Genomic DNA, 15,622 nt, shown 5'->3' with positions numbered 1-15,622 from the left:
TTGATTTTGCTCAACAGGGTAAATAGGTTATGCCATTGTTCCAATGATTGCAAGTGGAATCATGCTGGGCCCTAATCAGCCTGTGATTCTGCACTTGCTTGATACTGAATAGACAAATGAAGCCTTGAATTCACTAAAAATGGAATTGCTTGGTTCTGCCTTTCCTCTTTTGAAACGTATGTCTCTTATCTGTGAGAGCTATACTGAGGTAGATAGAATTATTCTTTCCCTTGAGGTTTCTTAAATCTTGTGATGAATATGTTTCAACAAGTTGTTGCTACCAACGACAATGTTGAAGCCTGTAAAGATGTCAATATTGCTATTATGATTGCTGGACACTCACGAAAGGATGGTTTGGACACCAAGGATTTGATGTCTAAAAATGTATCTATTTACAAGGATGTAGCTTCGGTCTTGGAGCAGCATGCTGCTGCGGATTGCAAGGTAAGAAACCCCATAAATGAGCTTCAATGTTTGTGTATAAGATTCTTGGGACACCCATCTCTGACACTGGTTTGATTTTTTTAATATTTTTTGCTGAATGACACTGGTTTAGAATCTTATTTGTTCACATTACATAGATTTGAATTATTTGCATCTGTAGCTCCATTTACTTTAAAAGTCATGAAATCGGATGTTCAAGATGTTTTGAAGTAAAAATACTTTCTATCCTTGTAGGTGGGATGGTACTTATCCATGCACAAAGTGCTTGAGAGTTTAGTGAAGGGTTTGAGTTGCAAGATCAGCATCATATTAATGCATATATTTTTCACCATCTAGAGAGAAAAAAAAAAAAAAAAAAAAAAAAAAAAAAAGCCTACTTCTTTTTCCAAAAAAATAAGAGATTGGTTTCAAAATGAGTCCGTTAGATCATTGTGCTTATATATGGAGGTGCAAGAAAAAATTAACAATATTATCATTATATGTGGACACATATTGTTAGCAAGAAACTTTCCAGTTATGATGATGAAAATAAAGTTATAATGAATAAAGATGCAACAACCAACGTGTTGGGAATAAAAGTTATAACGAATAAAGATGCAAAACTATTATATCAAGATTAGGAAAATTAATTGGAGAAAGGTGCTCAAATGATTTAACATGGATGATTCCAAATTGCATCTGTCAGTAAGGGAACTATCCAACTAAATGACAGTACAATTGTGCCTTTTTGAGTTTGTTTCCAACTTATTTATAATTAAATCAAGTGAAACCAGATTTCTAAATGTTTATGCCTTTTCATTGCTTTTATTATGCAGGTGCTAGTTGTTACCAACCCAGCAAACACCAATGCACTCATCTTGAAAGATTTTGCTCCTTCAATTCCAGAGAAAAATATCACATGTCTAACACGACTTGATCATAACATAGCATTAAGCCTAATAGCTGAGAAGATAAAGGTTCCTGTTAGCGATGTCAAGAACATAATCATATGGGGCAATCACTATTTACATCGATATCCGGACATCAATCATGCAACTGTCACCATCAAAAATGAAGAGAAACCTGTTAAAGAACGCATTGGTGACGATCATTGGTAGCTCAAGATATCCAACATTTTTACTTATTGCGACTTTCACATGTTTAAATTATTAGCAGACATAGGTTGATAAACTACCTTTTTTAACTTTCTAAATGGGAGGTACAGCAGACACGGGTTAGAAATCAGGCCATTTCTCTAATGCTATAATAAACTAGCACTTGTCCCAAAAACTTAAGATATTAGAAAATGATGAATTTAATTATTTAACCATTATTCAGCCATAGTTGATTGCTAATTCAAATGCATAAAATTATTAACATTCATAATTTTGGTAATTGTAGGAATGCTTCTCCTTTTAAAGTCTTTAATTGTGTTTGATATGCATTTGTGCCTATTCATCTCTGCAGTATGTTAAAAAGAAACTGTTGCATCTTCATGGGCTACGATAGCCAAAGAAAATGTTAAAGATGCTGTGACCTAACAATCGTTGTTACACCTTGAAGAATGTGAAATTTGATGAAGCATCTTCGTTGTGGTAAAAAGAGATTGCATCATTGCCAATCTCAAGGGAGATTGAAGATAAAATGATTGAGAGTAGGAGGGAGCAATCAGTGAAAGATCAGTTTACGGCAACTGATATGAAAACTTTTTTGAAGATGAAGGTGAGCCACAGTCTAGAGAAGTAACTCAAGGTCCTTGGCAAACTAGTGTACAACCATAGGACACTAGAGGAGGATTGGTCTAGAATAGAGAAGGAAGAAATCTCATAACTACAAAGGTCAACAAGGTAACAAAAACTATATTCCAAGTGTGCAAATGCATCAATTATGGAGGATGACAACATAAAAGAGCTGTCAACATATGAAGAAGCATCTTAAAGTGAACAATGGATAAAAGCAATGGAAGAAAAAATTCACGTACTAAAGAAGAATCAAACTTGAGACATTGTGCTAAAGCTTAAAGATGTGAAACTCATTTCTTGCAAATGGTGTAAAAGGTAAAGTCTCATGCACATGGATTGGTAGGGAGATACAAGGCTCAACTTGTATTTTGAGGATTCTCTCGATAATATGGGCTAGACTATGATGAAACGTTTAGCCCAGTGGCAAGGACAACCATTGTAAGTGTCCTGTTAGCACTTGACAACAAGTAAATATTGGAAGCTAAGGTAGACAGATGTAAAGAATGCTTTCCTACATGAAAAATTGGATTGAGAAATTAAATGAAGTAACCAAAAGGATTTGAGAGCAAAGTCCAACCAAACTATGTGTGTAAGTTAAGGAAAGCTCTTTACGAATTTAATGAGTGCTAAAGGCATGGTATGGTAAGATTGTAGAAGTCTAATTAGAAGTTTTTCTCTGGGTACTTTTATCACGTGTTGCTCCCTTTTACTCAATATCCTCTTCAAGATTAGTAGTGATTGATCATCTACAAAGACAAAAAGTGACCCAAGGAAATTATGGTTCTCCTTAAGTTATCATTCATATTTTAGGAAATAGTCTATTAAGTAGTTTGTACATGTTAGAATTATGGTTAAATGATTAAACTCATCATTTCTTAATAGCTTAAACTTTTAATAAAATTGGTAATTTATTGTAGCATCAAAGCAAATGGTTAAGAGTTTGGACACTATCTCCACTCTACATTCTGTTTGAAAAGTTAAAAATCTCATGTGCCCAAGGATCCTGATATTTTTTTATACTTGACCTGGTCTTGAACCCTGTTAGGACCTAGCTTTGACATTGAAGAGTTATTAAACTCCAATGTTTTAGGTTGAAGTAGGGTACAGTAGTTTCCATGTTGAAATTTTAGGTTGCAACCCTTTGCAGGGTGATGTTGACAATCTTCACATGTTTATGCATCCTTATCTTCTATTTACTTCGCTTCACTCCCAATAAGTCTCCATTTTTTTTCGTTTGTCATAGGTTAAAAACCGAGTTCATCACCAATGTGCAGCAGCGTGGCTCAGCCTTGAACAGATCTCAAAAAGCAAAAAACAGTGCACTGTCTTGTGCAAGTGCAGCTTGTGATCATATACATGATTGGGTTTACGGGACTCCCAAGGTTGATTCTCCTTCATCTCAAATAGCATTTGATCAAGCAGAACTTATTTGCTTTTATATTCTGTTTTAAATTTATTTATTTTTATTTTATTTTATTAGTTATTAACTTTTGTAATTTTCCCTTTGTCTTTGAAATTCAGGGAAAATGGGTTTCCATGGGAGTGTATTCTAATGGTTCTTATGGGATCCCAAAGGATATTATTCACTCTTTTCTTGTTAAATGTGAGAAAGGGAAATGGTCAATTGTGCAGGGTAAGTTCTGTGGCTTCTATATGTTGTAAATGTTACATCTTCTTTCCTTGAGAGTTGAACTTTTACTTCCAATGTTTCAGAAGCTAGAAATCACTATAACCTGCATGGAGGAATATATGTTGTTTATCAATTATTTCTTAGATCTAAGTAATGGTTTTAGCAAATGTACGTAGTTGTTGAAGATAGGAGGATATATTTTTTGAATACTATGGACTAAAACAATGAATGCATAGAGCTCAGAGTTCCCAGTCACCAATGAGCAATCAATGATGATTAAATCGATTCTTCTAACAAAAAATGATGATTAAAACGAGGCTAAGTACTATAATTGAAGATTCATGAACGAGTATTTATAACTATGAGAACCTACTGCACTTTTGTGTTAACATTTTTTATTCCAAAATGTTTGTGAAATGGTCTAGATTTTATGTTATTACTTGCTTCAATGCCTTAATGTTGTCAAGGAGCCTTATAGCTCAGCTAGCATTTTTTGGTGTTTTCAATTGAAACATTCAGGGTTCAAATTCCTTCTCTCCTATTATAACTGTCAAATCAATAGGAAGAAAAAAAGTGCATTCAATGTTTGGAACTTATTTATGCAATGGTTGGGCTCACAATCGATGCGCTTACAAGGGAAAAGATGGTTTTAGCAGCAAAAGATCTCGAGGAAGAAATATCAATGGCCAAGTCATGCCTAGACTAAAAATGAACCCATCTTTTCTTGGAGAATAATGAAGAAGACTCAATAAATACATGAAAAGAAAAAAAGGAGTTCCAATTTCCATTCTTACTTTATGTACAACTTTTATCTGTCAGTTACTAGCTTTGGAAAAATGGCATAACAAGATGTGTCGTTGCGATTTTATTTATTTAAAAGTCGCAGACCCATGGGATGTGTGGAAATATATAATTATTTTGAAATGTGGTATAATGTATAATTTATTCTCTAAATTTTATTGTAAATAATTTATTCTCCCTAAAAATTAAACAATTTTTAAAAGTAATTTCTGTCTCTCTATTTTTACAAATATATGGTTTTATTATTTTTTGTGTTTTTATTGATATTGTTCTTTTTTGAAGTGGTCCATATTTTTCTAACTATTATTATTATACACTATATTTTCCTAATTTCTTTTGGTACAACCAAAATTTTTAAGTTTCAAATTTCTCATTCTCTTAAGGAGATTATCGTGATGATCAAAACTTATCACATAATTACAACTGAAATTACTCAAATAATTTATAAGCACATTTAAATATATAGCCATGAAGATTGTGTTTTGCTATAAACTAAAATTCTCACTTCCAAACTAAAGATAGACTCAAACAAAAATCAATCCAAAACTATAAGAGGTAGAAAGAGGACTTGTGATGAGGAACTCAAAAAATACAATACTAAAATGTATCAATCTAAAGTAGAGATATTAACTAACACAAAAATCATCAAACTAAAGTAGAGAGAGAGAGAGAGAGAGAGAGAGAGAGCGAGAAAGAGAGAGAGAGAGAGAGCATAATGGGTTGAATGGACCAAATGGACTAAAGTAGATCAAATGGATCATGTAGATTGAATTGGACCGAATGGACTAAAATGGACCCAATGGACTGAAATACTATACTACAATCATGTGACTCAAAAAGAGCATAAAAATGCTATGCTTCAGCTTTTAAATATTACGCTAGTCGCTAACCTGTGCGATACACGGGAAAGCTATTGTGTACGAAGATTTAAACAATTCTTTGTTTTTTCATCTTTGATTTCACATTAGGATTCCTATCCTTGATATGAAACATTAAATTACGAAATGAAAAATATAAATCAAACTTAAATTAAAATTAAAATTAGGATTTGAATCCTTTACATATATCCAATAAATGCTAAAATATCATTTTCCAATAAATTGGAAGATAACTTTAAAGTACCTTTTGTATCTTCTTCCTTTGTTGTTCTTACATTCATTTGAAGTACCACTAATATAAGCTTGTCAATAAAACACGTTAAGAAATGTATTACGACATGTAGTAGTTAGATATCAAATTTGTAATTTTGCTATATTAAAAAAATATGCACTTCTCAAGCTAAATTTTAATGTCAGTTTCTATAACAGGGTCAAAAACTTTCTTAACTACGCAAAATTCCCATCCAAACTTGAGATTATATTCATTTATTTATATTTGGAAAACAAATCTTTTTCCATTTAAATTTTCTACTTGCAAAGGTAGGTTGATTTTAGATTGTTGCCATGATACCCATTGACAAAGCACAAAACAAAGCAAAAATAAAAACCCCCTTTCACAATCATCAATCAATAATATTTTAAACTAATATAAATAATAATTCACAAAACATTCATTAAAAAAGACATTTTATATTATTTACAATTCATATAAAATAATAGAATTTGTTAATGCAACTAGAATTGAATCTGACTCTTTTTTTTTAAGATCAAAAATAGAAAGAATCAGTTTCTCAATATGCATCTCTTGATCCTTTTTTTTTTTTTTAACTTGACAAGTGCAACTCTTGATCTAACTTATTGTTTAATGGGCAAAGACAAAGCAAATAGTTAAAACAAAGTGCATTCAAAAATATCTTAGAAATGTGAATCCTTCTATAATCCATGCAAAGTCAATCACTATGCAGTGTTTTATTATTCAACTGTCCTGCAAAAGACCAGATAAACCCCATTTGTTCTATAGATTGACATGCACAATTCAAATTCCCTTCTCACTACTTTAAAGTAGCAGCACATCAAGAATAAATATGCATATGAGCAATCAAACTTAATCTGACATTTTTAATTTAGTATGTGCAAACATGTAAATATGACATTTTGCATTCAGCAGCATGTGATTGCAGAATCCTTGAAAGTGATGTTCACAACTTTTTTTTATAAGATTGCAACATGTGATTGCATTCATTCAGATCCAGCATGTTAACACTCCAACTTTCTTCATCATCTTCTTCAAATCATGCAGCTTCTTATAAGGAGGTCTTTGACCATGGGGTAGCCCTAACTTCACCCACCAATCTTCATTTCCAGTTGGCCACCAAGGTGGCGGAGCTCCCTTTTCTAGCAAGTACTTCCTTTGAGGGGGTCATAGTGTTGCATTTAAGAAGACAAAAGTGACCCAAGAGTAGCATCTTGCAAGTCTTGGAGAATGCTTTCAGAGTTCCTATTCTGATTATTTTCTACCTCACTCATGGCAAGGCATTTCGCTTCATACTTGGCTATGGCTGCTGGCCCATTCTTATCAAACTTCACCTTTTCTTTCCACCAAGCTCTAATGTTGTCAGAAGCACCACTCACTGGCTTACCCTTCTCAGGAATGATACCATAGACAAAGCCGTGAGCTTTGCAAACTTCCATCAGCTTCAGCATATACTTGAGAATCCCATCCTGTGCTCTACTTCCTCCAAGCCTGATTTCAGTGGTCTGCTTGGGCTTTTGCTTCTCTACAACTTGTTGGGCTGCAATCTTCTGTCTTTCCTTAAGCCTCTTGAGCTTGATATGATCCTTCCACATTCGCCTTTCCAATTCTTCTGCTTCAATCTCTTCATCACTCACATCTTTATTTGCTATGTTGTCACACTTTAATTAAGTCATCAACTTCTAAATCCAAACTGTCGCCCAATGTGTCATCAACCAGCATAAGGTGGTCCATTGAATCAAATTACAACAACCCTCTGGTTGATGAGAAAAACGCTTGGAAAAAAACAAAACAAAATCTTTAATCTTACGACTTATTTTGTTTCAGTCCCCAAGCTATACAGCCACTCTAGGACTAAAACAAAAAGTTGTACCAAGCTCCCTAATAGCACAAGGTTTTGTTACATTGACCATCAAAATCAATCCACAGTCAAAAGCCCAAATTAATTTTCTATTCCAACCTTATCTCAAAAACCAAACAAAACATAATTATTGCTGAAATCTAATGAATTCACAATTATTGTGCCAAACAGCCCCTTTTCTTTATTCAATCAAACCCATCTTCCTGATGACCACAAACCTATAAAAATCCCTAAAAGTCTTAGATTACAACAATTCAAATATTAATAGACAAGGCCCAGCATCCTATAATAGATTTATAAACAAACCCACATCTCAAAAAAAAAAATTTTTGATATATAAAAATCTTTTAAACAAATAGAAATGAATCAAACTCAAATTCTATAAAATTATTAAATTACACGTAAAATAAGTCCACAACAGAATCAATTCAAATGACCAAATTAAGTTATACAACAATTTCAGTAGCCATAAAACAAAGTGGTTGACAAATGACAGCAAAAGTTATACTCTTACACTACATGTTTGTTGAAATCACACAAGATAAGACCCATCCCAAATACTTACACACAAAAATGACAGAAAATACTTACACATACCTACACACATAGTCGTTGAAATCACACAGGAGAAGACCCAAACCAAAAATCTAGGCTCACATGATGCATGCAACTTAAATAAACTCAAAATCTTTAAATTAATCCCTATCTAACCCAAAAAAAAAAAAACACTGGCGCTAGCCAAACAACCAGATAACAGAGCAAACTCTGCATCATTCTGTACAGCATATTGCAGTTTTAGCTGCAACCTCCATATACAACACAAAGACTGATACTGTTACAGCAAAGGAGAACCCAAATTACAGCAAAATCACTTGTACAAAACTATACAAATGAATCCAGTCCATTCCATTACTTGGACTTAAGGGATATTAAAATTGAGACTTCAATTCCTGCATAAAACTCTATGAAGAATTGAGTCATCATAAATGGGGCCACTCTCCCCTCTATTAAGTAGAGTAGATGGAAAAATGAAATAGTAAAACAGTGGAATTAGAGACATTTTTTTTTTGCTTTTGATAAACGGAATTACAGACATTACTTATCATGCAAAATGAACAAATCCAAGACAGGAAAAGGAAAAAAGAATATGATACTTCCTACTTACCTTAGTGAAGGCAACTAGGATAAGGAAAAGTTTGTTTTCTTTATAATAACAAAATCCTTGCCCTGCAGAATTTTAAGCAGATTTTGGTGTTCTTTTATTATGCATACTTTATACCAAGAATAGCTTATTGCATCAGGAATTTGTAAAAAAAGATTTTTTGTAGTCTACGAAACTTAGACTGTATAAGGTGTTTTTGAGTGTTTGAGTTTGGGCAAATGAAAATTTTACAGATCTGAAAAATTATGCATATGTTTCCTAAAATCTCCTTTGGATCTAAGTAGACCCTTAATATTGTCCAAGATTGTTTCACATAAATTCTACCAATAATCTAAGCTAGAAAAATATATCATTGCATTAGTCTTGCATTGTGTTATGCTGAGAAAGAAAATAATGACTTGGGCAGAAGGAGAAATTTAACTACCTAAACTTGTTTGCTGGTAAAAAAATTTCTTACCTCTCCCCAACTAGATAATCATCAAATAATCTTACGGCACATTCAAAATTTGGGAATTACACTTGGAAATAAAACAGAGAAAAAAAATTAAGAAATCTATAAAAGAAAAGAGAGAGTAGAAGATGGACTAACCACATTGTTTTTGTATTACTATTGCACAAACAAATCTGAAGCTTCTCTTATTTGGTTTGTCATCACATGCAGCTCTTGAATTTCGGTCATTTGCAGCTGAAGAGAACAGAACGTTCCATTTTATTATTACTTCTTAAAGTATAACTGGAAATTTAAGAGAGAAAAAAAAACTGAAAGGGAATTTGGCAATCTTTGATAATTGTTTGGTTGATTCAATATGAGAAAACTTACGGCTAGGACTGTCTTGGACCAATCTACGCAGCTAGGGATGAATTTTAATAGCATCATTACCAAAACATCGAATATGGGAAATTTTGGACCACTCTGATTCACTTTTTATTAATTTGGGGCAACCCCTCATATCATATAGGAAATAAGTCTACATAAACTGTTCAGCCTCTCTCATTAAACAATATTTACATAAACCCATATATGACCGACAACACAAAAGAGGTAGAACTCCAATTAAAACACGCAGTTGGCGTATCCCTAACAAGAACTTCCCCACATGTTAACCAAACCAAATTGTTGAGGTATCCACACAACAGCACTACACGAAGAAATTAGAATCGCACTAACCCCATATACGACCCACAATACAAAAGAGGTAGAGCTCCAATTAAAAAACCCAGCAATCAAAAAGTCAACATCCTAAAAAAAAATCAAATACAAAGAAAAATCAACATAACAATCATCCATATCACAGCACAAAAGAAGCAGTAACAAATTTTTAAAAGAAAAAAAAAATTCAATCAAAATAATCTAATCCTTACATTGAATTATTATGCCTGGCAGTCACAAGAATAGAGCACAGATACCTGAACTGAATTATCCACCTTTTGTCAATATTAACATATTGTGAGAAAAGGAAGAGACAAAGGAGGGAAGACAGAGAGACTACTGTTATAGGCTGGCGTTAGCAAAAGCTGAAGGGTTGTCATTGAGGAATTGAAACCACTAACAAGTTAACGCTGATGAAGGGTTGCCGTTTAAAAGGTGGGGAGACAAATTGTGAAACACAGTAAACCAAAAGGTGAGAAGACAAAAAAGGAATTTGAAACCATGAGAGACAAGCTTGGGCTTGGGATTGAGCTTTATTGTGGAATTAAAGCTATAAAGATTGGGCTTTATAGTGGAGATAAGGTTGAGAATTATTTTCAATTTTTTAGTATTTTAAAATTTAGGAAAATTATTTTAAAATTATAACAGAAATTTAAGAAAAAAAATAGTAATGATATGGTTGCTGACATGGCTCAACGTGAGTGTAGCAATATTAATTGTTACGCAGAGAGAGACAGTGAGTAGACAAAAGAGTAATCTTGAAACTGACTTGGTTGTCAAGTTCATTGGTAATAGCAGGATTTGGAAGAGAACAAAGAGTTCTTGTGTGGTATTGGTTGAGGAAACGAGGACTTTGAAGACACGTAATTTGTCCTTTACTTTTAATTAGTGCCTAAAAAAGGTGGGTAAAAATTGAGATCATCAAAATCCTATAAAAAAAATTTGAGATAAAAAATGTAATTAACAGTTATATATAATAATATATTAATAAGTTAAGGGAGATAAATAAAATTTTTCATCATTTTTAAGGTGATATCTTGTGATTAGTGCATACTACATACTAAAAGTAATGCTAATGACGGATATTTGTTCAATTAACAACTTAAATTGTGGAAAAAAAAAGTTATTAAGTTACAATCTATTTTGCAGAAATAAGCAATATATATTAATCAGTAAGTATTGTTATGCAATAAATTTTTCGATCTTTTTTTCATAATTGCTATTGAATTAACAAATTGTGAATTAGTGTACATTAAAAATGATGCCAATAATAGTTCCAACAATGAAAGTAGGGACGGACCCAGGATTTCAAGTTAGGGAGGGCGGAGATAAGCGCAAAAAAGAAAAAGAAAATTCAAATGCGCATCTATATATTATTAACAAACAATCAACCAATACAAATACACAAAATCATTGTTTTTTAATATATTAAGATGCAAAAAACTATCAATAAAAACAAAAGACACAAAATACTATTGTTTCTTAATACATTTTCTATGAAAATGAAACTCAACACTATGAACTTATTATGCACTACCCACAAACACTTTCCTTAACTTTACCAATTTTATTCCTTGAAAGTTGAATCAATATTCCTCTTTGTATTACTTGTCTTTATTATTGCCCGTTTCATGTTGTTTCAGGTTCTTAAAAAAAAAAATATATATATATATATATATATAAAATAATTGTTACTTTTATATAAAATAATGAATTTAATTTAATATTTTTTAGAAATCTTAAATAAGGTGGGATTTAAAAAAATATTTATTTATAATCTTATATTCTTATTCACATTTTATATAAGATTTTTAACTTTTACTATTTACTTATGGCAATCTTGTAAATAAAGAAGAATATAGGATTATTTTTAAAGTAGGAAGCCTCTTCGCTGCTCAGCACGTCTTCTACTTTTACCATCAGATCTCTTTTTTCAATTTTCGCAACCAAATTTCTTCCTCACAGTCTCTCACAAAGGAAGCAATGCCAGGATCTCAAATATTCTTTCATACTTTTAGTCTTCATCATTTGACCGTGAATCTGAGCCAGGGACGGGTCTCGCGTGGCGACAGTGGCGGCGCTGGTGTGGCCGTTTCCCGTTTGGGTATGCGACGCCGGCAGTTGAGACAGCGACGGGTCTGCGATGGATTTCTCTCGCGTGTGGCGGCGGCGTGACTGGGTCTGCGATGGGTCTCTCTCTTTTCTTTTCTTTTTTCCTTCGTTTTCGCTTGTTGCTTTGCTCCGTTTGGTTGCTTTTGCTGGGTTTTTGTTTTTTTTCTTTATTACATTTTTTTATTCTTCATTATGAATTTTATATTATATGATAAAGAAAGCAATCCTCTCAACAAGGTCTAAGCACAACCATTTAGCTTTGGTGGTTAGAAGTGGATGTTGCATTCAATGGAAGTTTCATAACTTAATTCTATAATATCCTTATCTTTTTCCTTAGTTTGATTGGAAAACAAACAGATGGATAGGTTCTTTTCTTTGATTGAGGAGATCTCTTATACTCGTGCATCTCTTGTGCAAGTTGTTTTGGCATCTGAAATTAATGCCTTGTTGTACAGGTTTCTTTTAATATTCTTTGTTTTTTGTTCATATATTTTTGTATTTTGATGCATCATACATATGTGTATATATGTTAGAAGGTTGGATAGTTTTGAGAAGAAATCTACAAGGAACTGTTTATTTATCAGTTTGGTTTTTGAGAAAATGGAGTATCTTGTATTGCTTCAGAATGGTCTCGTTGTTTTGTTTACTATTGCTATCTCTTGGAAGCTTATTACATATATGTGGGGCTCCGTGAAGATGGAGAAGGAACCAATGAAAGTATTGGTCACTGGTGCTGCAGGCATGCTAGCTCAACCTGATAGTCTATTTGGTTTTTCTTGGTCATTGCTAGAAATATTTGATTGTCTTGTTATCACCATGAAACTCAATATTAGAAATTTGAATGCCTTTTATATTATTATTATATATTTATTTTTGCTGAATTTCTGAAACTGTCATCTAATTCAAATTGACAAATATGAATGTTCTCCAAATGATAAACCCCAAATTTTCCAATTTTGTATGATTGCTTAATCTAAATTTGCTTGTATGCCTGTGGATACTTGTTGTTTTTTGGTTTCCTCATTATGGCATCTTTAGCTCATATAGATATCATTTATTGGTTTTGTTAGAATCAATGGTTAAATGATAAAATTTAATTTTTCCTACCTGCTTAAACTATTAAGGCAAATGCTAATTTACCAGGTTTCTCCTTCATGGGAGTTAAAGTCAAAACTGATCCCAATTGTTAATAAGTGAAATTTATGGAATTTGTTGCTTTGTATTTTTTTAAATAAATATGTTAAAATCATCATCCAATTTTTCATGAATTTTTGTCTCAATTTTTGTTAAAAATTATCTACAAAAAAGTATTTTAATTATTTTTCTTCAAATTTATCCTTAACTTAATTTGAAAATCCTGTTTTCTATTCAGTTTATGACTTCCTGCACTGCTGTTCTGTGATGTAATTCTTAATGAAACTGTTTAAATCTGTGGTTTTCTTTGAAGATGAGTTTGACTGCCATTTCTGATTTCTGTAGATAATCTAAAGAAATCCTAAAAATTGTAACTGTTTTGTTGTTGAAATAATCATTGTATTATCTTATACATTGTAGTCTTTTTGAAATAGTTGGAAAGAATGAGAATTGAAAAAAAAAAGCTTGATTTATATCAAGATGACTGTTGTCATTATGTAAAGGAGCAAGTGCATTTGATTTTCAATTCTATAGGTTTGGTATTCTTTCTTCTAGACATGATAATATATAGCTTGTGTACCTGTAGCTCAAAATTTTGATTTTGTTCAACAGGGCAAATAGGTTATGCCATTGCTCCAATGATTGCAAGGGGAATCATGCTGGGTCCTGATCAGCCTGTGATTCTGCACTTGCTTGATATCGCACCGGCAGCTGAAGCCTTGAATGGGGTAAAAATGGAATTGCTTGATGCTGCCTTCCCTCTTCTGAAAGGTATGTCTCTTATCTTGAGAGTTAACTCTAGGTTGATAGAACTATACTCTCCCCTGAGGTTTCTTAAATTGTCATGAACATGGTTCAATAGAGGTGCATGCTACCACGGACATCACTGAAGCTTGTAAAGACGTCAATATTGCTATTATGCTTGGTGGATTCCCCCGGAAGGAAGGTATGGAAAGGAAGGATATGATGTCTAAGAATGTGCCTATTTACAAGGAACAGGCTTCGGCCTTGGAGGAGCATGCTGCTTCGGATTGCAAGGTGACCCCATAAATTCACTTGAGTGTGTAGATTTAAGATTTTAGGGACACCCACACAGCCACACTCAGTTTGGAATATTATCAGTTCACCTTTACATAGATTTGTATTTTTTATATATATGGCTCCATTTACTTTAAAAATTAAAAGTCATGAAACTGGATGTTCTGAGATGTTTTGAAGTTTAAAAAGAGGAGACATATTGGTTCTATTGATGCTGATTGATTTCATTGGATAAGATTGATGCTAATGGATCTGAGACTTTTTTTAGGATTTTATTTATTTATTTATTTTGTATTTAATGAAAATTTTTATGAGGTATTTCCTTTTCTTATTTGATTGTGAAGTTATTTCCCTTCCCTCTTTAATTTAATTTCACTACAGTAGACAGGTTGATCTTAAAATTTGTTGGAATTTTTACTTCCAATGCTTCGTGTTGAATACAAGCATATCTCAGTTACTTTGCTTGGTACTAACTCAAAGCAGTCTTTAAGTGCTGATTCTTGGGTTTTATCCCTCTCTCCACGTCTTGGCGTTGATTCATGGGTTTTATCCTGTTTGTTTTTATTTTACTTCCAAAAACACATTCCCATTGAAAACTGGTCGTCCTGCTCCTGCACCACCTATTACTAGATGCCCTCTAGGCTATGATAAAAATTAGTGAATCAATAAAACTAATGATCTTAACATCCTGTTCCATTATTATTAGCTTGTGATAATATGTCCCAGTACATTCCTTGTCTCACTATCATTTCCTGTCCGTAAGCATGGTCTGTTGCTTCTATTAGTTGTAATGGCTCTGTAGCATGCCTTTTGGCATGTCCTCTGACCATTACCTGCTTTGGTAGTTGATACAATCTGAATGTCTATATCTTGGTTAATGTTACTATTTTAAGTTACATCCTGGAGGGACACTCATGCTCAAATTAGTAATATTGCTAAGCTACCTAATCTAGAGTCCCTTTACATCATAAGAATAATTGATCAGACATTCTTTATATTGCATGAAATATAGTATTTCCTTAGAAAGAAAAATCTTTCAGTCATCAGGGAGCTGTGTTTGTCCTTTCTGTCCAGATTGAAGAAGTATGTGTATCCGAATTACTAGTTCTCCAGCCCCCTCACTCACTCTAAAAATGGAAGAACAAGAAGCTGCCATGAAAATGCACCATTCAAGCAAATCCTTAATACTCTAAATATTTATGTTTGTTTCTTTTGATCCTCTCAAATCTTGTGTCTCTATGTGCTACCATTGACAACATAATTGTGCATTTTCGAGTCTATTTTCCAACTTATTAATGAATATATTCAGTGAAAACCAGATTTCCTATATGTCTGTTTCCAACATATTTATAACCAATCATATTGTCAGATTTCTAACAATTACAAATGTTGAAAGATTGAAATCTTTAAAGAGTTCTTTTCTTTTTTAATCTTCACT

General features: G+C 32.7%; 1 protein-coding gene and 2 pseudogenes across 5 annotated transcripts in view; 2 read left to right on the top strand and 1 right to left on the bottom strand.

Moving 5' to 3' along the window:
- LOC126723075 (malate dehydrogenase, cytoplasmic-like) overlaps window positions 1–15,622 on the top strand; it is a 98,326-nt gene that overhangs the window by 80,372 nt on the left and 2,332 nt on the right. For 2 of the 5 annotated variants that reach the window (XM_050426334.1, XM_050426331.1), the window contains exons 3-5: window positions 12,468–12,751; window positions 13,759–13,917; window positions 14,009–14,184. In XM_050426334.1, coding sequence (XP_050282291.1) covers window positions 12,529–12,751; window positions 13,759–13,917; window positions 14,009–14,184 — 558 coding nt within the window. In that variant the 5' untranslated portion in view covers window positions 12,468–12,528. Of the gene's footprint in view, window positions 1–11,812; window positions 12,091–12,249; window positions 12,752–13,758; window positions 13,918–14,008; window positions 14,185–15,622 lie in introns of those variants that run through there. The other 3 variants (XM_050426332.1, XM_050426333.1, XM_050426335.1) reach the window with 2 other exon arrangements.
- Window positions 17–4,637, top strand: LOC126723081 (malate dehydrogenase, cytoplasmic-like; annotated as a pseudogene).
- LOC126723080 (ETHYLENE INSENSITIVE 3-like 3 protein) lies at window positions 6,548–10,416 on the bottom strand (annotated as a pseudogene).

This window comes from Quercus robur, chromosome 4, assembly GCF_932294415.1.
Source record: "Quercus robur chromosome 4, dhQueRobu3.1, whole genome shotgun sequence".
NCBI lineage: Eukaryota > Viridiplantae > Streptophyta > Magnoliopsida > Fagales > Fagaceae > Quercus > Quercus robur.
The sequence above is the reverse complement of the archived record's forward strand: the minus strand, read 5'-3'. Positions and strand labels throughout refer to the sequence as shown.